At 38.4% G+C, this 26,279-nt stretch overlaps 1 protein-coding gene and 1 pseudogene across 3 annotated transcripts; both read right to left on the bottom strand.

Annotated features, from left to right (window-relative positions):
- LOC129264695 (uncharacterized) overlaps window positions 1-14,188 on the bottom strand; it is an 18,929-nt pseudogene extending 4,741 nt beyond the window's left edge.
- A 6,348-nt stretch (window positions 14,189-20,536) lies between these two features.
- Window positions 20,537-25,276, bottom strand: LOC129264694 (uncharacterized). Of its 3 annotated transcripts, none has more exons than XM_064102304.1 (2): window positions 22,078-25,276; window positions 20,537-20,803 (listed from the first exon to the last, which is right to left on the bottom strand). In XM_064102304.1, exon 1 carries the CDS (start codon window positions 24,190-24,192, stop codon window positions 22,834-22,836), a length of 1,359 nt encoding a protein of 452 aa, XP_063958374.1. In that variant the 5' UTR covers window positions 24,193-25,276; the 3' UTR covers window positions 20,537-20,803; window positions 22,078-22,833. The 3 variants fall into 3 exon arrangements, with proteins under 3 accessions (XP_063958374.1, XP_063958372.1, XP_063958373.1); XM_064102302.1 differs by having other exon boundaries at window positions 22,058-25,276; XM_064102303.1 differs by having other exon boundaries at window positions 22,052-25,276.
- Window positions 25,277-26,279: the final 1,003 nt, after the last annotated feature.

The following is a 26,279-nucleotide window of genomic DNA, read 5'->3' on the forward strand; positions in this document are numbered from 1 at the left end:
TTCAGTATGTGGTTTGTGCCGCTAGAAAAACATGCGCATAGCATTTGAATGATTTTACCAACTGGCTCAAATCGTGCTTTGTGTCACTAAAAAACAATGCGCATGGTACACATGATTTTACAAAGTGACTGAAACCCCCTATTTTGGGTAAAAATAATCTTTCTGAAATGCATACCAGCGCTTCATTTCAAATATTGAAAAAAATAATGTTTTGGAGACCAGCCAAGGTTTGAGCAGGTTCGTAAAATCACTGACATGAAACACAAAATTGAAGTTGCTTTCCATCAATGTATTTTGCCTATGTAAGGGCCTATTAGCTGGTGAACAATAAAAACTTACCGTAATTGTTTTCTTCACACAACTTTGGGAGGGATCCACTAGCGTACCTACGGGGGGGGGGGGGGGGGGGGGCAGACTGCAGACTGCTCCCCCCCCTGACGAGTCACAACCCATGCAAACGAAATATCCCTGACCCCCTGAGTCTTGAAGACCTTTTTTTTTTTGCTTGTACAATTTTTTTCTGGTACGAAATCCTTTATTTGTGGTTGAAGACCTTTTTTGTTTTGTTTTTTGCTTGTCAAATTTTTTGGCGGACGAATTTGCCCCCCCTGTGGAAAATCCTAGGTATGCCACTGGAGGGACCCCTCATTCAAAGTACTTTCCATTAGGGTTGGATAAATTCTTTATTTACACATACCTCTGGTGATCAAGAAGCTCCCTTATCCACATCTCATCTCCGCATCTCTCACATTTCCGTACTCCCAATGCCCTTTGGATTTCAATCGAGTCTTCAGGAATCACAGGACTAAAAACAAAAAACAAAAAATAAATCAAACCTACCCCACGAGACACTCTTTATTGATAAACTTCTTGCTATAGGACTTTACTAAATGAAATCACTACAGGTAAAGACATGGAAGCAATATTTGAAATTATATACCTCTCTTTAAGAATGTCGAATAATCCGTTCCTCTGATTGGTCAAAACTGAGGTCATGTATACGACCATGCCTTCAAAACAACAAATTAAGGTGGTAACCAAGGGCAACGGGCATAGTTCACAAGATTTCTGCCCGTTGCCCCCTGATCCGCCCCTTAACAACGGGCATGGTTAAAATTTGGTGAAATTCGCATTTGTTTACGTGCAAAAATTGCTCTGTGCGATGATTGCGGATACCATAATTTCACCGCGATTCGTGGTCGATAAATTCAGACAGCTCGCGCGTTCGACGCGCATACGCGCTGCGCAGACGATCATTTCGCCGTAAATTATCGATTAAGCGGATCGCTAATTTGCAGACTAGTACTAGGCCCAGGTCTGTCCCTACGTTTCATCTCTTTTTGTTCTAAAAACGCATTTTTGGTGCATGATGGCAGAAGCTAATCTTCCAAGATTTGAACTCCTTGATGATGATCAATTAAAGGATTTAATGGACTCTGCGGACAGTAAGAACACTAAATGTGCAGTTAAGTATGCCTTGAAAATTTTCGAAGATTACTTGTTGCAAATCAACTCAGACCTTAGTAACGTAGACAAGCTGTCTAACTCTGAACTGGACCGCGTTTTGCAGAAGTTTTATGCTGGTGCTAGACAGAAGAACGGTTCGCTTTACAGCAAGAAATCAATGTTATCCATCAGATTTGGACTTCAACGTCATTTCCTTAGTTCGAAGAATGTAGACATTATCAAGCACGATGATTTTGCCAATTCAGCGAGAGTTTTCAAGTGTTTCTCGGCAACTCTCAAACAGAAGGGCAAGGGATTTGTGAAACACAAGCCAGCCATTTCACCTGAAGACATGGAGAAGATTCAACGTTCACTTGATTTGGATGATCCACAAGGTCTTCAAGATAAGGTATTTATTGATGTGATGTTGCATTTTTGCAACCGTGGCAGAGAGAATTTGCGAGAAATGACAGTTGACAGTTTTGAAATTTGCGAAGAAGAAGGAAAGTGTTCCTACATTAGTTTCAAAGATACACTCACTAAAAACAATCGTGAAGACAAACTAGAAAAAAGCCAAGGGGGAATCATTGCTCCAACAAATGGATCACGTTGTCCTGTTGCCTCATTCCTTCACTACAAAAGTAAACTGAACCCACAATGTAAATGGTTCTGGCAAAGACCAAAACCTAAGCATGATCTTGATCCAGCTTCATTTGGTCCATGGTACTGTAATGCTCCCCTGGGGAAGAACACCATCGGAGATAAGATGAAAACGATTTCATCTCGTGCTGGAACCAAAGTCTACACCAACCATTGTTTGAGGGCTACCAGTATCAGCACCCTTCAAAATGCAGGATTCCGAGATAGGGAGATCATGAGTGTGTCAGGTCATCGATCAGAAGGGAGTCTCAAACACTATGCTAGTACAAGCAGTGATACAAAAGAGAACATGAGCCGTGCTATCGCGACAGCTGTTGATCAAAATAAATCAGCACCAGCCGGACCTGGGCCTAGTACTAGATCTACAACAGAAATCCCGGAATCTTGTCTGACTTCTGGTGCAAAAAGTGAGAGCCAGGAACTCCGTGAATTGCAGCAAATACTGGACGACTTCACAAATAACAGAGAAGTCCTTGCACAACCAGCTCGGCCAACATGCAATATCACAACGAATAGTCATGCTCATCTGTCAAGCCATCAAGTCCAAGCCCCAAACTTCAACATCCAAAACTGTGTTGTAAACATCTACAATAAATAACAATCTCTCGCCTTCGGTGTATATATGTTTGAAGTTCAACAAGTTTTCATTGAAAATGTTACTGTTCGCGTGTTTGAAAAGAAAACTGGATCTTTGACTTTGTAACTTTGGTGTTAAGGAGTTCTACTTTAATAAAAGACTACATTTTGGATTGAAATTGAGTTTTAAAGTTAGTCGCCTGGATAAACTTTTCAAGGTCTACTATTGTTAAACTGTTTTCTTCTAAATATGACCCCCAACGTAAGAGTAATGAGATGACAGGATCACATGACATTGACAATGACAGGTAAGGCATTTCCTTTTTTTTTGTATAGATCTAGGCCTAATTCAAATATTATGCTTAAGATAAGTTAAACTTAATTCGGCATATAAAACATATATTGACTGCTTTAATATTCGAGGCATGGTTATTTCCATAGGCTCTCGGGTACCTACAACTTGCTATGACCCCGCGGCGCAAGCGCCTTGGGGTCATAGCAAGTTGTGAGGTCCCCTCGAGCCTATGGAAATAACCATGCCTCTCATCGCAGTCAATATATCTATACTAGAATGCCACTGGTTTTAGATGGTCGGTTATTTTTATCCACCTTAACACTGTAATGAGTAGGTGCCTTAAATAATTCACCAATAAACCTGGTCTTCATAGTTTTGGCCATGGGCAAGTAAAAAAAAAATTGTGGATTAAGCAACGGAGCTTGCCCTTATTCAGTGAGGATCAACAAGGACAATAACATTACATATGTGTGAAATTTTTATGAATGCAAATGAATGTATTCTGGGGCGGCATTCTGAACATTGTCTCTTCTCCATATTTTATCTTTTCTCAGAGGTGTGACAAAAATCAGTATTCTGGTGGATGTCATAACTTTTGTCTAAAAATTATCATAAATTTTGTCTCCTCTGTTTAGCGTGCACCAAAAATATGCGGCTTGAAATGTGCGTAATCTTTTTATACAAGCAAAAGATATTAAAAATTTATGACAAGGGGATAGCAGTCATAAATTTTTAAAAGTACCAAATATCCCGATACCCTGCCGACTGAATGTCAAGCATATAATATTATTTAGATTAGATTGAGGTATTAGTTTCACTCATAATCCATGACAAGTTTGAAAATTATTTATTCATGCTACAATTACATGTAGTTAGGCCCTACATATTCATTCTTCCTTTTTTATCTGTTTACATTCTTTTTATATTTCTCTTCTAAAATCCCTCACAGCTCCATCTCTCTTTGTCATTAAGTGCATCAATATATAATACCAGCCCTGGATACAAGAATTTGAATAGATACAGCTAAACCATAGGCTACAACACAGCTGTTGTGGGAGGATAGTAAACTTTAAAATGAGTCAGTGAGTTTAGAGAAGACATTTCTTTCTCCATAATAATTGATACAGAATTTTCAGAGATGCAGATCACACTCAGAGATGATTTTTTTTTGCCTCCCCCATCCTTCTGGATAGTTTGATTCTTATCATTATTTACATTAGATGGATTTGCTTACCGGACATTTGGAAACGCAGAATCTTGTTGACATGATGGACATTTTTTCATTCCCTCCCTTCTTGTTTCCTTGCTGTCATACATGCATCTTACACAGAATCTATGCTGGCATTTCCCAGTCACCATCTCCAGGCGTGGCTGCAAGCAGATGCCACATTCAATCCTGTAGATTTGAAAAAAAAGGGTTAGATCTAGAGACTTAGAGCATAAGTACAACTCAGGAGATAGAAAGTAAGGCAAATTTGGATGAAAATCAAGAAGTTGAATATTATTAGACTGCATGCAGAAGAGTAATTGGCAAATTTTGTCCTTGATATCTTGAATTGTGGGACAATGTCAAAACATTTATGGAATATTGGATGGCCTTGAGTGGGATGCGAAGAAATATTGTACGAGCTGAAGAACAATATTGGTTGAGTCGAAGACGAATCAAGTATTGTTCTTCAGTGAAAGACAATATTTCTACGCATCCCACAAAAATTGGTAATTCAATGCTATTATTATTTAGATACCCTCACAAAGCTAAACATAAAGAAATGAAGCAAAAAAAAAAGTTTTTAGTAACCATCATTTCTGGCAATCCTGTGAATCATGAGCATGGCGCCAGAGTATTGTCATTTAAAAAAAAGAAATCTCTGTAATCTCTAGCGTATAGTGCAAGCGCATTTGACTTCAATAAATTGACGCTCCTTTAATATCTGCGCCTCTAAAACCCTCCATCTCAATAATAATATAAAATATCATCACGGACTCCTCAAGGATAAAGCCCACCGCTTTTCCAAATATCGCTATCTGGAACGGCTGCTTGAAGTCTAGTCTAATCTATTTCAGCTTTGCGATCATCAAATTCTCAGTCAGAGTAGCCAGGAGGCTCCTACAGATTAAAGTCATTCCACTGACGTGCTTAATCTCCACGGAGCCAGAGACAGCATGCCATTGCACTACACGCACCGTCATTTTTCCCATGATTGAAGTTCATCAAAATCACACATTTTCTTTAGGGTTGAGCCCAAACTTATGTAAATGGGCTACAACTTAATCCCCCCCCCCCTTTGAAAAAAAAAAAACTAGTTTTACCAAAAATCAATATAAAAATTAAGAGAAATCATAAGATGAGCAGTTACTCACAGATGTTAGGGGAGATCGGGGTTACTTGGAACGCGGTGTAAGTTGAAACATTGGAATTTTCTTTAACGCCTTTAAATAAATTTATGCAATACTGCCCTCAATTTATTGCCATTATCAACAGCCATCCACCATATTACAGACCACACATGTGCAACAAGCCTGGCAAAGTTAGAAAGGATTTTTTTTTTTTTTCACCTTCTGAGTAATTTTTTCTCTTTCAGAAATGTTTTATTATCTCAGAGAAGTGTATAGATCAAGTTGGGGGGTATAATACTTATACCAAGCTACAAAACAAGGTTATTAATATGCCATGGTGAAGTCCCTTTTTTGTGCTGTAAGCTTATAAATGTCAAATAGGCCTCTGGGGTTAGTTGGAATAAAATTGAAGGGGCTTTTAAATCCCGCTTCAACTGGTCTAGCGTGTGGGAAATTTTTAGCATTGAGGTGACATTCATGATACTTAGAGGCCGATACAAGTATTTTTTTATCTAGCACTGTATGATGTTGTCGCCCTCTAAACATTTCAAAACATCGCATGCGCAAGAGTCTAGCTCGGACGCTCGCGCATGCGATGTATTTAAATCGGCAGCGAATATTTTATGTGTGAGGAACTCCATGTTTGCTCTTAATCACCAATTTTGAGGCTAACCGGAGGATGGATATGGAGCGAAATTAGGGTAAGAAGTTTATTTTTTCTTTTCTGATGCCGTTTTGACGTACATTTTCAAAAATAAATATGCATTTTTTTCTCCACCTTTGCCACTCAGAGTATCCGAGCGAGTTCACCACCTTGATGTTCGGGTTGGTGGAGCGTAGTGTAGCGGTAGTGAAGTGGAGCCTGCACGAACATCACTTGAGGTAGCATGCTCATGGATGGCATTTCATTTGTGAACAATTTAACTGGTGTGGAGCGGCCTGGGCTGCCTGAGGCCGTGGGGAAATTTGTTCTAGCTATCTAACTTCTTAACCAGGGGGGGGGGTACTCGACCACCCATGGGTTCATATCATCTCGTGTGCGAAGGAATATCAGTCATATGCACGCGACACACACGACAAGTCAAAAAGATAGTGGGCTTTTGCCCACATAAAATATCACCAATAATCTGGTATTTCACATTCTGCTATGACACTTACCGATCATTTAGATCCTTCCGTGACTTCTCCTTGAAGTTTTTTTTTTTAAATATGTATATTTTCTTGATCTTTAGTGAAGATTTCACGGAGATAAAATTTGGTCAGCGTAGATATCAATTTTCGCCTAAGGAGGGCGCGCGATTTATATACATATCAAAGACACGACAAGGGAAAGATTAGGAACCTACACTATTTTACACGCAAATCGACGCAAGGCATTACGCGAAGTCCGTGAAGTGTCCAATCTTTTCATTGTATAGACTTTGGTATAGCGTGACGTTCGTTAATACTGCTTGTACTGCTTGTTTTCGTTCCAGGCATGTGTATTTAAAAAAAAAATTATATTAGTCATCGTTTTAAATTAATTGCAACAAAAGTGTTATCATCGCCAATAGTAATCTTGAATTATGTTTTTGAAGGTATTTTATTTATTGGTGCCCATAATTAGTAAATTATTCATAAGAATTGCGCATTCAAATAAAATAAAATTACCGAGGAGCTGAATCAAGTTTGTGAAATTTATCAGCGCCACCAACGGGCTTCCTTGTATTTCCGTAGAAGAGACAAACGAAGTCACTTGCTAGGCCGAGGTAAGCGAAATTTGCTCTTTTTGAATGAAATTTTTAAATATCATATGTATAATTTTGTTATGTATTGCTACTTACCGGAAAGAGCCCCGGTGCGTAGCGAGAAGGAGTTTCGGCAAATATTCCTTCAGCAATGAAGCAATGTTTGCCGACTACTTCGAAATCTACGGTCAAACACGGTCCGGTGTACGAGGTTCGTATATATATATATACGAACCTCGTATTAGTGTGAGTGGTACTCGACCAAAAAATTGGTAGGTATGTGCCGCGGGCGAGACAAAAAACAGGGGCTCTGGAGTGGGCTCATTATAAAAAGGAGGGTCCTCGGAACGGGCTTCGGAACTACAAATGTTTGTGAAAACGGGGGTCCTTAATTGAGTGTGAGTGCTTATGCATCCCTAAGGAACGGGCATACGTGCATGCAGCTAGCCCGGCGGCGGGTGCGTTCGCGCAGAGACAATTGTCGAACAGCGCTCTGTGGCCGCTTTTCACCAAAACTGCAGCTCATTGTAGCGGCTCAATGCGAAGCTTTGGAGCAGATTTCTTTCTTCTTGATAAGAAAATGCTAGATTCTATGCTTTGGAGCGGCTTTCTTTGTTCTTTTTCTCAATGAGATAAAAATGCTATGCCTCGGAATGGAAATTTGAGTGTAAAAATGGGGGTCACCTCTGCGGCACATACCCACCACGTATTATTCTGAGTGCCGCCCCCCCCCCCCCCCCCCCCCGGCCCCGGGCTTCTTAAACGTCTGTCCGCAGGTACAGGTGCGAAACTGCATTAGCGCCCAACCCACGAAATAGTGTCTTTTATTAGAGTTTTAGTGATCCCATGCCATGGTTTGGCTTTTGCCTCCTGACCTCAACTTACTCAAGGGCAAGGCAGCTCAGCTCTGGGACTTGGATAGCTGCGCGCCCCAGCCCAAGAAACCAGAACACGACACTGCCAAGAACGTCGCGACCGTCGGCCCAGGCCGGGCTGCGAAATTATTTTTCCCACTGAGTTCTGGACCAACATATGAATATACATGACTTGCGTCTTCGGATTAAGAGTACGCATGCGCGTGGACTTTGCCTCGACCAGTGCCGGTCGTAAGCATTCACGTTCAGTTGCTCAGAATGAATTAGCATCGTCAAATTACCGGTACCTTTACATAGTTACATAGGCCTTACAGGCTTAGATCTATACATATACATATATATATCCAATTCTTAAACACTTATTAAACTAGCTGCCATTAATGGCAATCAGACATGTGCTAGGCTAGGGCTCGCTTAGGCTAGCGCATTAACTTTACCTCAAATCTGGACATGCACTCTTAAAACAGATCAGTCAAATTGACTAGACCAGTAGTCAGCTGGGAGCAACTGATATGGCAATCACTGATAGTCACATTTCTGACATATATTCTAGTCAGAAATAACTCTATTCTAGTAAAATATGACTAGAAAATAGTCAAATATGACTAGAATAACAGTTGCTCCCAGCTGACCCTATTAACCAGTCATTTTTGACTGATTTGTTTTTAGAGTGTGTTTAATGCCTAGTACTAATCAGTGTTGTAGTGCCTTGATGCTCGGCCTTGGCCTTAAGGCGCCTTAAGGCCTACTTTTTCAAAGCCTTGGCCTTGAGAGGGCCTTGGCCTTGGGGACTTTGTCACCATTATCAAGAATTGTCAAACAAAGAATACATCAGTTATGAAAAATAGCATTATGTATTGATAATGTGTTGTAATCATGACTAATGATGATAATGACAGTAAATAATAATGATCATGATCAAGATAATAGTGCTTTGATGACAAGAATAAATTTGATATCTGACTGCAATTTTGACAACAATTTTCATACTTTAAACATAGCTAATTCTAAAGAACGATAACAAGGTTGATATATATTCCATTAGGATTTTCCTTGTATTATTTTCTTTGGCCAACAAGAATGATATTCTGAAAAGATTTGGTAAACTTGAACACAGTCTTCAATTTTGTCATATCCAAATAGGTTATGTCAATGGCATGATGAGCCAGAAACTTTGAGGGGCCAAGCATGGCATATAGAGCAAAATTTCTGTCAAAAAAAAGAAGAAAACGATTGAAGCGAGCAAGTGAACAAAATTTGTCCCCCTCTTTCTATATAGGAAAAGCTAATTTTGCGATAGATTGTTTAAAAAATAATTTCACATTTACTCCATCTTTTCCTTTCCCTTTCTCCCCTTGTCTAAGTTTATTCTTGGTGGTGGAACTTCTTCTCTCTATCTCTTTTCTAAATTGTATATTTGTTTTGGGTCAGATTGACAAAACAAAGGGGAAAAAATGTTTACTTCTTTTTAATAATATATCGTTCAACAGTGAATTTCATGTCTCTACAGTTTCAAGGAAATAAACAACGTATTTGTTTTGTGTCAATATGGTTTCAAGAAATAATAATTGATGAAAAAATAATAATTGAATAATTAATAATTATCAATATTATCAATAAGTATTAATAATTAATGATTGATTAACTGTTTAAAGAAATAATTAAGATTTACCCTCTCCCAACTAAGGATATGGGGTGCACCCTGTTTATTTTATATCCTTTTGAATATAACTTTATTTTGTTAGTATTCTTTATTCTGTTGTTTAAGGTAAAATAAGTGTAGAAGATACAAGAAATGAGAATTGAAATTTAAAAGTGGTTGTAAGCAGAAAAAAATATGAAAACTGACAAGTCCTAAAAATGACTCATTTTCAGTTTAAGCATTTGAAAATTTTAGCTTGCGCTTTGTGCTCTCTTGCCCCCCCCCCCCCCCAAAAAAAAATCCCTGTAGGATTTTTTTTTCCAAATGAAATATGCCCTTTTTAAAAAAGAAATATACCTTCTTTAATAATAAAACATAATACATTTTAGGCTCGAAAATCACAGATTTTGAATCGTGCTTGCATGAATTCTTGTTTAGTACAGTACTAATCCTGCTCATGGTTACAAAAATGTATAGAATGTTGCTTTATGGTTGGAATATCAAAAAAATTTGGCTCGCTTCCTGCACTCGCATCAATTATTGTACTCGTTCTCTTCCCGTTCACAAAAAAAAAATGCTTAGAATGTCCAGTTTTCAGGTTGAAATATCACAAACTTTTGAGCTCGCGCTTTGCGTTCGCATTATATTTATTGGTGAGTTATGTATCCTATTTAAAATGCAGTAAATAATTGCTTCCTTTACTGGTGAGTATATAAAAAAAAAATTAGCGAGCGTACAGTTATTTTTAGTTACACATCTTTTTCATGATTACAAAACCAGCTCAGAATATTTAATTTCCATGTCTTATTACACGACATGTCAAGAAGTTTGAGCTGGTGGTTCGCGCTGGCAACATTGCGCAAGGATGCCCTTTTAACAATGATTAGCCCCATAATTGACCATAAATCAAGTCTTACAACTTTTTTTTCAAAACCGCTTGCTCGCTATGCTTTGCCGCTGAGAAGTAAAACCTAAATCAAAATATCTATCTTATAATTAAAAATCACTTTATAAAGCCTTTGCTCAACTTAATTTCTACAAAACACACAATTACTTCACGCAGTTCATAATCTCATTTTGAAAATACACGTATTTGTTTGCACCAAAAACTCATTTTGATAAATGAGTGCCTTTTTGGCGTTGACCCCCCCCCCCCCCCAATAATAATTTTCTGCTGCCCCTGTCCCAGGGAGTGGAGAAAAACATACGTTGAGAATGCCAGGATCAGATGACCGTGGTAATAATAATTATTGCAATGAAAATTGCCTAAAAAAATTATGGATTATGTGTACACAGGTAACTATATCATTATTTTAATATGTCTCTATCATGAAATTATTTTTGTTTTAAATGTACAAAGGTTAAATTTTTTCTCGCTCAGTCCCCTCGCTCACATACATTTTTTACCATGTGTGATGTCTGCCGCCTAAGTATTGTTAGTTCATTGTTCTGTATATCGTAAGTTTGAAATGCCTTGGCCTTGAAGTTTTCAGGCCTTGGCCTTGGGTTTCCATGCCTTGGCCTTGGCCTTGGAGGTTTGAGCCTTGGCTACAACACTGAATAGCCGACTAATGCCATGGTTAGCTTCGAGTTGGTTAATTCCGAACTTTACGTTTAATTAGGTTTAGACAGATGTTAGCTTATTTGCCATGGTTTGTCTAGTACGTATACAAAACCAGTCCTAGATCTAAAAAAAAATCATTTTAGTTTGAGTCTAGTCTCTAGATCTAGACTCTGATCTACGCTGTATAAGCATGGAACCACTAGTGCATCAAAGGGGGGGGGGTGCAGACTGCCCCTCTGACGAGTCACAACTGATACAGGGGACGTGCCCACCGGTTGAGAAGCCAAATTAATAATGAACGTGAAGATTTTTTTTTTTGGGGGGGGGGGGGCTTGTCACATTTTTTCGCGGAAGAAATATCCTCGAAAATTTGCCCCCCTTTTGGAAAATCCTAGGTACGCCAGTGCATCAGTGGCGTAGCTACGGGGGGGGGGGGGCCTGGGGGGCACGTGCCCCCCCCCCCCCCCCTGAGATTTGATGTGCCCCCCCCCCCCCAGAAAAGAAAAAGGAAAAGAAAAATAAAGACAGAAGAAAAAAAAGAAGAGGAAAATAAGGGGAGGAAGGCGAGTGAATGAAATAATGTGAGGGGAAGACTTGAAAAGAAAATCTTTCATGTTAGTACTATATAAAATTTTTGCTTGCGCTTCGCGCCAGAATTGCCTGTTCGATGAGATTCATATCTTGCTCAATAGGCTGATATGGAGCAAGTCAATATACAAAACATAATTTAGCTCGGACTTCGTTCGAGTTTTCATTATTTTTTTTTTCATTTACAAATTTAAGTGCTCTGTAAAATGTCCGTTTTATGGTCTAACATATCAGCATTTTAAGCTCACGCTGCGTGGTCACATTGTTTGATTTGCCAGGTTCATAATGTCTACGTGTATTCCATAATGTTCCATTAAACAAATGTATTTAGAATGCCCAGATTCTAGGTCTATTATCTAAAACATGCGCGATAGCCTGCATGTTCTTTATTTAAAATGTACTTAAATTATCCAGTTTCACATCAGAATATCAATAATTGTCTGCTCACGCTTCACGATTGCATTATTAATGATATCCAATTAACTATATCCTATTTATGATTACAAAAATGAATAGAGTGTCCTGCTTTTAGGTCTAAAATCTCAATTTTCTTCCTCTCGCGCTCCGCGCTCGCATTAATTGTTTAGTTACATACCTATCCCATTTATTAATACAAAAAGTGCTTAGAATGACACATTTTTTAGGTCGGAATGTCAAAAATTGCTCGCGCTTCGCGCTCGCATTATTGAAATATATACCGTCTTCGTGGGTGTGTGTATTTGAGTTTTGTCAGACGTGTATCAATCATATATGATTATTTACGTCTGGGACCGACCTTTAACGTCACCATCCGAAAGACGTGACCAGGGCTCGAACCTCGAACCTTTGCATCAATTTGTAACTTCCCCACAGCTTGGATTACAGGCGCACGCCACAACGCCTAGTTGTAACTGAAAGCAGTCCTTAACAGGTCCCTTTTCGATAATGCTAGAACAGTTAATACAAATTTCTGCTCGTGCTTGGCGTTTGCAGTAACCATCTAGTTACATACGAATCTTGTTCAGGATCACACATACCATTGCCCATAATATTTTTTAAAAAATCGCTCGCGCTTCGCGCTCACACTTTTTATAAGGCTAATGAGATTATTTCATGTTTATGTTGTTTTATAAGAATAAAACTAAGAAGTGACTGATCGGGGAAAACATAGGTGAAAATAATTTCGGGCCCCGTCCCCTATTGGCGAAAGTCCGATCCGCTCTTGTGACACATACACACACACCGGAAAAAAATGGCCGGTGCCCCCCCCCCTGAAAAAGCAAGGACCCCCCAGTGCCCCCCCCCCCCCAGGGAAAAAAATCCTAGCTACGCCACTGCAGTGCATGGAACGTATTCTAACGTCAGGCACAAACTAACGTCAGTGATCTTGATCCCCGTCTTCACCCCAAATTAAGGATTTCTTAGCTGAAAAAATTTTGACAAGCAAAAAAAAAGATCTTCACGTTCAAAAGAGGGCACATAAGTCTTTTTTGGTTGCATTTTGACATTACAAATTATTAATTTGGCTTCTCAACGGGGGGGGGGGGCCTGTCCCCTGGATCAGTTGTAAATCGTCAGGGGGCAGTCTGCCCCCCCCCCCTTGGCACACTAGTTGTTCCATGCTGATACAGCGTAGATCAGAGTCTAGATCTAGAGACTAGACTAGAACTAAGATATTGTTTTTTTTAGAGCTAGGACTGGTTCTGTATACGGACTAGACATATTAAACCATGGTAAATAAAATCAAACGTAAATTTCGGAATTTAACGGTCCGAAGTTAACCATGGCATTAGTCGGCTATTACTATTTATTAGTATTAGGCATTAGACAGGTCCAGATTTGAGGTAAAGTTAATGCGCTAGCCTAAGCTAGCCCTAGCCTAGCACATGTCTTGCCATTAATGGCAGCTAGATTGATAAGTGTTTAAGAATTGGATATATATATATATAGATCTAAGCCTGTAAGGCCTATGTAACTATGTAAGGGTACCGGTAAGTTGACGATGCTAATTCATTCTGAGCAACTGAACGTGATTCATGCTTACGACCGGCACTGGTCGAGGCAAAGTCCACGCGCATGCGTACTCTTAATCCGAAGACGCAAGTCATGAATATTCATATGTTGGTCCAGAACTCGGTGGGAAAAATAATTTCGCGGCCGGGCTGCCACACAGTGAGGGTGCAGCTGGCTCTTTAAATTTTAAATGGCCAGGCGGTCGACGCGGTCGACATTACCCTCCCGGCCCAGCAAGCAGACCAAACTCTCGATCTCTCTCAATAATAACATCGCCAACGTCACTTACCTGCTCTCAAAATGCTGTTGATTCGATCCTGCTCAAACATTTCTTCAGATGAAGATCTCTGGTCTTTTTTACCCAAAACACGAGAAACTTGCTCGGAAATGAAGCTGAGGCTTGCCTCCAGAAATCGAGACATGTGTGTAAGTCACACAAAAATACTGCACGCACAATTAACATACACAGAATTGAAATGTACACAAATATGAAGATTTCGCGCGCTACACGAATCTGGCGCGCCAGTTGAAGGGTACCACGTGACGTCTGGTTGTCTGTCTCATTGGTGAATCTAATCTAGTCTGCAGACGCAGACACTAATACATATTCCAATTGAATCAGGGAAACGGGTGGGACAACTCGACCCGCGGTCCGAATTGTCCCGACCCCTTCCATTTGTCATAATTTATCTTTCTATGTAAACGTAATTTCAGCTCGCACTCGGTGGAAAGAAAATAAAGAGGATGGATCATGATTATTTTTTATTATAGGTCTATATCAATTATGGACAGTGGCGTAACTACGGGGGGGGGGGGGGCATTGATTGGGGGCACGTGCCCCCCCCCCCCCAATCGGCTGGCAAAAAAAAAGAACGGAGGAAAAGGAGAAAAAAGGAGAAAGAAGGGGAAACGTAGTGGGGAAGAAGAAATTATAATATTTTTTTTCGATCGTAGCTTTATGAAACATAATTTGCTTAGGGCCTATGCGTTCATCATTCCTGGTTCTTGCATTTTCTGTTTAATGAGATATTATAATCATGTTGTACTAATACATTCCTTTTCAAGTCAGTACACCAAATATTTCCTCGCACTTCGAGTTATCGTTATTTTTGGTAGTAACGTATGCTTCTTTTACATGAATATTGAAAGTGATTGCCCCCTTTTAAAGGGATGGTCCGGGCTGAAAATATGTATATCTTAATACATAGAATAGAATTTACTGAGCAAAATGCCGAAAATTTCATCAAAATCGGATAACAAATAATAAAGTTATTGAAGTTTAAAGTTTAGCAATATTTTGTGAAAAAAGTCGTCATGAATATTCATTAGGTGGGCTGATGATGTCACATCCCCACTTTCCGTTTTCTTATGTTATCACATAAAATGATATTTTTTCATTAATTCATACTTGTGTGAATAATAATGATGTCTCCCTTATAATGAAATAAGTTGCAGCAATAAATATCTAATGCACTAAATCAGTTGTCAATCCAATTTTTCTAGTTCTTGGAGGAAAAAAATTTGAATAAACCTAATTTCATGTAATAAAATACAAAAGAACAAGTGGAGATGTGACATCACCAGCCCACCTAATGAATATTCATGACAACTGTTTTCACAAAATATTGCTAAATTTTAAAATTCAATAACTTTGTTATTTGCTATTCGATTTTGATGAAATTTTCGGCATTATTTTTGCTCAGTGAATTCTACTCTTATTCATTAAGCTATAAATACTTTCAGCCCGGACCATCCCTTTAAGGTCTAAATATAAAACATGTCCAGTCTGGGCTTACGTTTGCATTAGTGAATTGGTGACATATGTCTGCTCTTCATGAATTCCTAAAAACAATCCCCAAAATGTCAACTTTTCTGGTCTGAATATCCAAAGTTTTCAGCTTGCGCTCGCATGATTTGGTTAGTGATATACGTATATGATCTTAGTGAATTCTATATAAAAACAAGCCTTAGAATGCCCCTTTTCATGTGTGAATTTCAAAAATTTTCAGCTCGCGCTTTGCGCTCGCAATATTTGATTAGTGAGATACATATCATATTCATGATTTCAATGACTAAAAAAAAGTGCTTCGTGTGTTAAGGTGTAATTCTAACAAAACCAGCAAGCGCATATTTGGCGCTCTCATTAGATGACTATGGTGAGATATGTACGCTCTTCATGAATAATACCTTAAAAAAATTGTCCTTAAAATGTCATATTTGGGCTTAATATATACAAAAATCTAAGCTCGCGCTTCGCGCTCGCATTGCTTATTTAGTGAGACAGGTACGAATCATGATTACAAAAATTTGCTTATAATGTCCTTTTTCACGTCTGAATATGAAAAAAATTCAGTTCGCGCTTTGCGCTCGCATTATTTGATTAGTGAGATACATATCCATTTAATGGCACAATCCTTAAAATGTCTCTATTAGGTTAGTATACCTGGCAAATTTCGCGGGCCCTTTAAGTGACTCAAAATTGTTGATGGTGTCCCCCCCCCCCCAATGCCGTGACCCACGGTACGCCACTGATTATGGACAACACAAAGAGAGGGACACTCACGGAAATAGAAGAAACTCCTGTTAATGAGGCTTCTATGATCCCAAGCAAAAAGTTTATTTGAATAAAAAGAGGCAAATGAGACAAATATAATCCATCACTGAAAATTCCATTCAAATCGCATGTTGGCCTAATAGAGAAAATATAATTAGCATTCAATTTTCGTTTATTTTCAGAAAACAGACGTGGGCACATATCCTATATAGGCCTACATAACAATTATGGGAGCCGATGCCATGGTGACTCTTATAGACCTACTATTTCTTTTGTAAGCATATTTCAAAATAAAGAATTAAAAAGAAAATTACATAGATTTGATGGTAAACAGGGTCTCCATCTGTTCACAGTAAAACACATGATATATATATTTTTTTGCATTTTAACTTTTTTTTTTTGGAGGGGGGTAAGAAATCAAACCAAGTTTGAGACGGCTCCATGAAAGAATGAAAAAAACATATATATCATTGTTTTATGATTCGTTTTATGAAATCAATCGTTCAGATACAACATTTTTCATTACATAAAAACATAATTATTATGGTGATTGATATTTTTGGCATGGGCGTGATGAATTAAGTGTACTATAACAAAAATAATAATTCCAAACAAAAACGATCTTATACCAAATTATCATAATATTCACAAGGGCCGCGGAACATATTTGAAATTAAGTGGAGGGGGGGAAGGCTGAGCAGAAAATGGGGGGGGGGGGGTTACCTTATAAAAAATCACAATCAGATGATGATTTTTGTGCGTTTTACTGAAAAATTGGGAGTTGAAGCCTCCAGCCCCCCCCCCCTCCTCCCCAGTTCCGAGGCCCGTCTCAATTTGCAGGAGGACTGTCATCAGCAGATTGATTGAGAAAAATGGATTTAACTCTTTTGCCTTAAAATGAGTAAAGAGAAAGAATCTTTTATAGACTCTCAGGGGAGGATCGTGCTTTCCCTTATATGGGGGGGGGGGGGGCGAAAAATAACTACATCCGCTAAAAACTGAATTTTGCTTTTAATTTTTTTTTAACCGGGGCTGGTCCTAACTAAAGACTGAAGTTAAAGTACATAATAAATATATTATTACGAAAAAGATAAAGTATAGGCCCATCTCATAAATAATGAGAGTGCGAAGCGCGAGCTCAAATTTTGGGAGATTTCCTGTAGCATTTTGTTTGTAATCATGAATAAGATTCGTATCAATATTGTTGATGTGAACGCGAAGCGCGAGCTAAGTTATATATATTAACCAAAAGGGAAACTTTTAAGCCATTTTAACATCTAGAAAATTGTGAAGAGGATATGCATCTCACTCACTCGAATATAGTGCAAGCGTGAAAAGCGAACATTTTTTTTCTCATTTGGACCGGGATATTCTAAGCGCTATTTTATTCCATGCAGGATGCGTATCAAATAAACATTAATGCGATTGCAAAGAGCGAGCTACATAATTGATATTCCTATATTAACCTGAAAAGGGAAATTTCAAGGATTGTTTTTTTTTTTAATTCACGGATCTCACCATTTATGATGCAAGCGCATATAGCTCTTGATTTTTTTTCGGCACCTATCTCAATAAAATAAAATAATGAAAATAAAATCACAAGCAGAATAATTTGAACGTTTCAAGCACTTTTATTTTGAAGAGGATATGCATCTCAATCAAGAAATAATGCGAGCGCGAAACGCGAAATTACTTTTGCGATTTAGAATTAATGAAAAATAACGAGCAGAATAGAACCTTTTAAGCACTTTTTAACATCTAGAAAATCGTGAAGATTATGCATCTCACTCAAGAAATAATGCGAGCGCGAAGCGACATATTTTAAGCCCAATGTTATCCTCTTTATTAAATAGCAGATAATCACTCAACATGTCAAGCAAACGAACGCGAAGCGCATGCGAAAGTTTTTTTATATAATTACCTAAATGTTTTTGTTTCTATTTTCTAATGTTATTATTAGTCTTCCCCAATTTCACTCACCTTTCTTCCTCCTATTGTCTTTCTTCCTTTCTCTGCTTCTTGTTTTCTTTTTTTTCTTCCCTCCCTTTTTTAAGCTACGTCATTAGGGGGGGGGGACTTCTCCCCTGGATAATGGGCTCTGCAGGTATAATAGAGTTCCGCAATGAGCAATTTGTTGATTAAATTAATTTCATAGAGTTAAGGGTAGATAGGGTATACATAGTAGGCCTATATAAGAATGTGGAATGACGATGTGAGAATGTAATATTTACGTTTATTACTTGTAAATAAGCAGTAAACTTTGAAGTGAATTCGTATTAAGTACTGTCAGTCTTTAGCTTTAAATGTTGGGTTTGTTATATTGCGAGTCATTACAAATTCAAATGTCTTTCGAGCATTTTAAATACCCCCCGCGTACCCTTTCATATAACATTTATTTTTTGATGTGTATAACTACAAAACAAGCAAGGGAGTGAGCGGATTTTCAACAACAAAAATGCAGAATTTACCTGCTTTCAGGCACGCGTCGTCGTGGAGGGGGGGGGGGGGGGGGGCAGGAGGGGCATGTAGGAATCACATGCCGTCAGATGTTCGAAGCTGTATGTTTAAAAAATAGGTCTATCCTCTTGTGCCCCGGATCCATTTTCCCCTCCTTTTTTGTTTTGTTGTTGTTTTTAGTATTATTTTTGTTGCTCATTGTCAATATTTTTTTAGGAATAAAATGTAAAATATCTCAGTGATTACATTTTTTTCTACATTGTTTTATTCATATTCCATCAAAAAAAAAAATTGCATTAAAGTTTAGAGTTATCATTGGAGCTATTATTGCAATTTGACACAGGAAAGGGTAACGACTTTCGGGGGGAGGAGGTGGTGAAAGAATCGTTCATTCTTTTTCTGAAGTTTAATTACTTTTCTTTCAGTCTCCATGCAGGAGTCTCCACCATTTTACTTTTACCCCCACCCCCATCTCATACCTTCCCTTCTTCTCTCTCAGTCTTCTTTGATTTATGTTCTTATTTGTCTCCTCTTTCGTCTTCACATGCAGTTTCCATTTCCTTTCACCCCCCCCCCTTTTTACCCTTCCTCATTTTCTCTCTTTCCCTCTTTTCTTCTTTCTCCCTCTTTTTAAATTTATCTTATCAAATTCTTCTGTCCCACTCCTTTTCTTTCCATCATTCCTCTCTATCGTTTCATCTGTATGTTTATCATTCTAGCTGTCTTTCTGTATTTCCCTCCCCCTCTTCTCTCATTTTCGCGCCCTCAAACTTTGGCGCGCTTGCGCTCTGTGCACTGTAACCATTACTCTGATGCTGTCGATTGAAAAAAATATATCATTTTCCAAAGTAGCCCAATCAGTAAAAATGTTTTCTTCCTAATTTTAACAACATGTATGCTACATCGAACCAGTGGCATACGCGGGGGGTTACATCCCTCTTTATTTTTTGTTGATACCCATCCCCCCTAAAAAAATGTTGAGGACTTTTTTTTTTGCTCGTCATTCTTTGGGGGTACAAAACGACGCAAATTTTGTGGTGAGGGGGGGGGGGTTGTCAACATTTCCTTCAGCTTGTTACCCCCCCCCCCCCCTTTCAAAAATCCTGCATACGCTCTGTATCAAACAGATGAATATAAGGGCCTATTTATAGTTGAGATCAAAAGGAAATGGAGTAGGGCCGTTCTAAGAATACCAGAGTCTACAATTAAGCTTTCGGGCGTCTGCTAAACAAAATGAAACGATTTTCTTGCCCACCCAACCACCACTAAATCCTACATCTACCCGTAGATCCAGTATCCCCATGTCGACAACACTCTCGTCTTTTCTGTGCAGCTTTCCACTCTTTCAGGTGATATCCCCTTGCTTTTCAATTTATTGTCAGAAAATCATGCAAAACTTAAGCACATGTGACCCCCTTATTCATATGTGACCCCCTTATCATTATGTGACCCCCTTAATTACGCAAATCAGAATACTCAAAAGTAAAACTTGACAAACAGGCAAACTAAATTGTATTTACAAGAGTTTCAACTGAAACGAGGTTCCCAATACACACTAGTCTTTTAGTAATAACGTTATTTACGAGATGTTTTGGACACTATACCACATTATGCACCTATATTCGCATTTTTGAAATAGCATTTTATTCCAAGAATTTAGGAAATGGTGTCTGTTTTATTTCACTTTGGTTAAAGATTACAATTGATTTCATTTCAACTCAACTACATCGAATCTAATTGTTAAACAGAAAACAAGATAAAGACAATGCGAATTAATATCCAATAAATTCAATATGTAAATACATTTACACATAAGAAAACGGTTAACATCACACAAACCTTTAATCTATGATATTTTTTGTAGCTTGCAACGTTTTACGACGTTTCAAAGCTATTCGCTCAAAGGAAATGACGAAAGTTCAAATCCTATTTTCTCATTGCAAGTTATCCTCAATAGATTATGGTTATTATATAGAGTCACTACATTATTTTTAATGAACAAACATTTTCTTTCAGCTCACCAAGAAATAAATCAAAAGACAACGAAAATCCCCTTTTTGTCTCACCTGCATAGCAGAGTGAGACTATAGGCGCCGCTTTTCCGACGGCGCGCCGTCGGAAAAGCGGCGCCTATAGTCTCACCAAAACTTAACCGAAGGTTAATTTTTCGAAATGACAGCATAAATTAGAAAGTATATGGATCAAGTATTACTGAACATCCTGCCTGAGTTTCAGGTCATATGACCAAGGTCAAAGGTCATTTAGGGTCAATGAACTTAGACCATGTTGGGGGAATCAACATCAAAATCTTAACCTAAGGTTAAGTTTTTGAAATGTCATCATAACTTAGAAAATATATGGACCTAGTTCATAAAACTTGGACATAAGGTGAATCAAGTATAACTAAACATCCTGCTTGAGTTTCATGTCACATGACTAAGGTCAAAGGTCATTTAGGGTCAATGAACTTAGACCATGTTGGGGGAATCAACATCAAAATCTTAACCTAAGGTTAAGTTTTTGAGATGTCATCATAACTTAGAAAATATATGGACCTAGTTCATAAAACTTGGACATAAGGTGAATCAAGTATAACTAAACATCCTGCTTGAGTTTCATGTCACATGACTAAGGTCAAAGGTCATTTAGGGTCAATGAACTTTGGCCAAATTGGGGGTATCTGTTGAATTACCATCATAACTTTGAAAGTTTTTGGATCTGATTCATGAAACTTGGACATAAGAGTAATCAAGTATCACTGAACATCCTGTGCGCATTTCAGGTCACATGACCAAGGTCAAAGATCAATGAACTTTGGCCATAATGGGGGTATCTGTTGAATTACCATCATAACTTCGAATGTTTATGGATCTGATTCATGAAACTTGGACATAAGCGCAATCAAGTATCACTGAACATCCTGTGCGAGTTTCAGGTCACATGATCAAGGTCAAAGGTCATGTAAGGTCAATGAACTTTGGCCAAGTTGGGGGTATTTGTTGAATTACCATCATAACTTTGAAAGTTTGTTGGTCTAGTTCATAAAACTTGGACATAAGAGTTATCATGTATCACTGAACATCCTGTGCGAATTTCAGGTCACATGACCAACGTCAAAGGTCAATGAACGTTGGCCATAATGGAGGTATCTGTTGAATTACCATCATAACTCTGTAAGTATATTGTTCTAGTTCATAAAACTTGGACATAAGAGTCATCAAGTATCACTAAACATCTCATGCGAGTTTCAGGTCACATGACGAAAGTCAAAGGTCATTGAACTTTGGTCATTTTAGAGGTAATTATTAGATTGCTGTCATAACTTTCAAAGTTTATAGATATAGTGTATAAAATGTGGATATAGGGGTAATCAAGTATCACTGACAAGATTTAGGTCACATGATCAAGGTCAAATATCAATGAACGTAGTATTGTATCATTATATGAATGGTGTTTTTTGTGAATAATTATTTTATAGTAGTTTTCAAAGTCAGCACTGCTGCTATATTGAATCGTGTGATGCAGGCGAGACCGCCAGAGGCATTACACTTGTTTGAATTGGGGAACACAAGATCCCAAATTATGGACAACTAAAGAACCCCAGGTTTACTTGTGGGATTTGGGATGGAAGCTCCCACACACCCCCTTCGTTTTGGTTTACATTGAATTTGTTCTTGTACTCATTATAGCACTCACATGTCGCCATCGATTTTTGAAAAAAAAGGCGATAAAGCTCATAATGTTAAGGAAATACCATTTTATAAGGTCTCAAGAAAATAAACCTCAAATTAAATTGGTACAGGTCTTTTAAGAATGATTACGAGTTGAATATTAGACAGGAGGTACCGAGGTATTATGACCCTGCATGTAGGGGGCATTTTTCTCTATGAAAGACTATGGGTATTATCTAGAGGAGGGGATCTTCGACAGCTTCTTTTTGCTTGTGTTCCTTCTTCAATCACCCCCTCCTATTTCGTTCTTTCGTTCTCCTCTATTTGTTTATGATCACTGTCTTGAAGGAAAGAAACATGAGAGCGATTACCTCAGCATGCACACCCCCGTAGCATTTCCCCTTGTAATTATATATACAGGAATGATTTACGAGAATTTTATACAACTTTTAATACATAGTTTCTGAAACAGCTTCAACACCAGAATCCTCATCACCAAGATAAGCTTCATTATCATGGATATTGTCACTCTCTTGAAGATCATTTTGTGTCCTTTCTCTTGACTTTTTCTTCCTCTTACTAGCAGCAAGATAAGCACTGCAAAATGCTTTGTGGATATGTCGCCTGAAGCTCCTGCTGCTGATGATGTAGATGTAAGGACAGACCGCGTGGCTAAAGTAGGACAGGAAAGCGACAACGATTACGACGATTGATGGAATCGCGATGTTGTATGTCTCGAAAAATTTGACGACGAGATAAGGAATCCAGCAGATGCTGACGGCCAGGAGTATAAGAGCTGCTGTCTTGACCAACGCCATCTCGTTCGGTCGATATCGATACGCTCGTTTCGTCCGTTTGGCATCCTTGTAACGGCGATGAGTTGCGCTTTCGTCTTCAGATGAGGAGGAGGACGAAGAAGATGATGACGATGACGAAGATGAAGATGATGACGATGATGAAGAAGAATCATCGTCTCTCCCACGCTTTGCCCTTTTCTTTCTCTTTTTGATTCGTTTCTTTTGTCTCTTTCTAAGTTTCTTCACCCTCTCCTCGGTCAAGGTCGGGTTCTTGATCGTTCTTGCTAGTGTCTTTTCACGGCGTTTCAGTTGGTATCCATACGACACTGGGACTGCTACTTCCTCCTTGAAGATATCCTCGTCGTCTTTCAAGCTCTTCAATGCTCCTTTAACTGTCCTAGCAAACAAGGGAATCGACAGGGCCAACGGAAGGATGATTCCCAATACAAAGGTGAAGTAAAGATGGGAGACATTCTTCTGGTAGCCGTCGACAGAATGTGCGCATTGTCCTTCTGTGGTGAGATAGCCATACTCTCCCCAGTTGATCAGGGGTAACATGGACAGAATGGCGTCGAAAAACCATAGTGCACTTAGAAGAATCAACGTCGGAATCACCCTAAATATTTCCTTGTGCTTGAGCGGCATCATGATCCTCACATACCTTTCCACAAAGATTATTCCCACCGTATGCCATATTTGATAGAAAGTAAATTGCGTGATAAAAGCCGAAGCAATACAAAACTCAGTACTCAACGTCCACGACCCTGACCACGTAGCGATGATGTTGGGGATGAGTGAGAAGATGACAGCGACGACATTAGATCCGGCAATATTGGTGAAGAAATACCAAGGTCCGATTCGGACACGGATTCGTGGGGTTCGAGATAATGTTACCACGTAGATGATATGTCCGATAATGGAGAGCAAAACGATGACGATCAATCCAACCGTCTTTCCGATCCTCTCGACATCGACAGAAGACGTCGAATTAGAAACGTTAATAGACGACATATTCAATGACGTACTCAAATACAAGACAACATCTTCATAACTGCATACAGTCAATTGCGCAGGAACAAGGAAGTCGACCTTACAAATTATCAAGCAAAGTACATTGTAGGCAAGATTTTCGAGGTGTTCCAACCTCAGTTGCTAGGCATTTTTCTTGATGCCATCTAACGGTGATCAAGTTATGTAACTTGATCTTGATGGGTTAATGATTATCACAGGGATTAAAGACTCAGAATTATTAATCTCAGTCAGCTCTGATACAAATCATACAAAGGCTGTATACCGTATATTGAAGACCATACCTGTTTCAACTTACAGACGTCGTTTGTTGTGCCTCGTTACGATTGTGACGTTTTGTTCGGGCAGCGATCGATCAACTCTTTACAAATAAATCCATCAAGCGTTGCAAGAGCTTGTAAAGGAGTTTGCAGGGGTAATTTGAATTTGAATAAGGCAAGGGGTTGAATAAAGAGAGGGACTAAAATAGCCTCATGACACGGTCACACCGATGATTAGCTCGACCCTCAAACGACGCAACCTCAGTTGCTAAAAATGTAATCGGTAATATTTTTGCCAGTTGGTGTGACGTTGTACATCATGTACTTTGCCTTGAGCAGTGAGAACAAACAAAAATCATGGAGGTGACAGCTCCTAATAAGCCTGTTCACGGTTGTAAACTGCGCACGAGCAGAAAAAGGTCACTGGAGACAACCATGAAGGTGGCTTTCAAATTCACTGACATAGGCATTTGTGATTTGATGATTATTCATGTATTCCTTTCAAAATATTTATTACATCCAAGCTGAAGAGTAATAAATAGAGCCTTCATAATTACTGGTATTTGACAGTAGCCTAAACAATAGTCAAATGTGCCAAAGGCAGACAATAAAACAGATTTCCAAACTTTATCCCTGATGTACTATTCTAGTCACCTGGTCTATACAATGCATTTTGTTCTTAGAATTTGAATACTCTACCGGTAAAGCTTACGCAACATCTACATTTGAAAATGATAGTGCTTATCCTAATGAAAAATCACAAAGGTCATTGGAGAAAAGTTGATCATGAGCTAACCGTGAACTGGCTTATTGTCATTTCGTAACTATAGCTCTATAGAGCACAAATTTCGGGTGTTAAGAGTGATGTCGATGCTTGTCAGAGTTCAATTTTTTTAATGTTTAATTTTCTCTAGCTATGGGTAAGATTATCTGACATTATTATGTTTTGAGAGAAATCATTAGTACATTAAAATGACGGATGAGTCTACTGTACTCTCCCTCATCAACACACTATCCGCAAAATAACGCTCACAAAACCACCAAAGAAAAGCAAAATCCTATAATTTTTTAATACTATTTTGGTTTGTTTTACAGTAAATTGCGATATGTACCAGTGGATTGTCATAGTCAATGACTACCCCCCCCCCAAAAAAAAGAGAAGAATATCATAGGAGGGCAGAAAACCCATTTATGTATCAACATTTTAAAAAAATTATCTATCAATATTTTAAAGGGAAATCAAAACCCAAATGAAAACTTGTTTTTAAAGGGAACAGAAAAATCAGACAAGTTGATAGGTAAAGGTTTGAAAAATATCGGAAAACAATAAGAAAGCTATGAATTTTTAAAATTTGTAAACATTGGTAATCACTATACCAATGAAGACTTCAAATTTGCCGCATACGTGATGTAAGGCAAGGACTCTTCCATGATGGTTAAAATGTCTTTTTTTCTCAAATGTTTTACTTAAAATAATATTGTTCTTTCATGGGGACATAAAACAATATACTACCTGAGTTATATATATATATATATATATATATATATATATGTATAACGCTATTTCCAACCATACGGGGAAATGCAGAAAAAGTGGTAGTCATGGGGAATTTCATAAAAAGCATATTTCTATCTTAATTACAGCGTGTTCAAAATGCATGTGCCAGACTCATTTGTAATTCCCCCAAATTTTTCCATGTAAGGCCCCTACTCTGCGATCTACATTGGCTTCCAGTACGTCAGCGAATCAAATTCAAAATAATGCTCCTAACATATAAGATACTACATGACATGGCCCCCACCTATCTC

The sequence above is a fragment of the Lytechinus pictus genome, chromosome 7 (assembly GCF_037042905.1).
Source record: "Lytechinus pictus isolate F3 Inbred chromosome 7, Lp3.0, whole genome shotgun sequence".
Lineage (NCBI taxonomy): Eukaryota > Metazoa > Echinodermata > Echinoidea > Temnopleuroida > Toxopneustidae > Lytechinus > Lytechinus pictus.

Coding starts and splice junctions, on each gene's coding strand:
- LOC129264694 (XM_064102304.1), bottom strand. CDS start 24,192: ATGTCGTCTATTAACGTTTCTAATTCGACGTCTTCTGTCGATGTCGAG.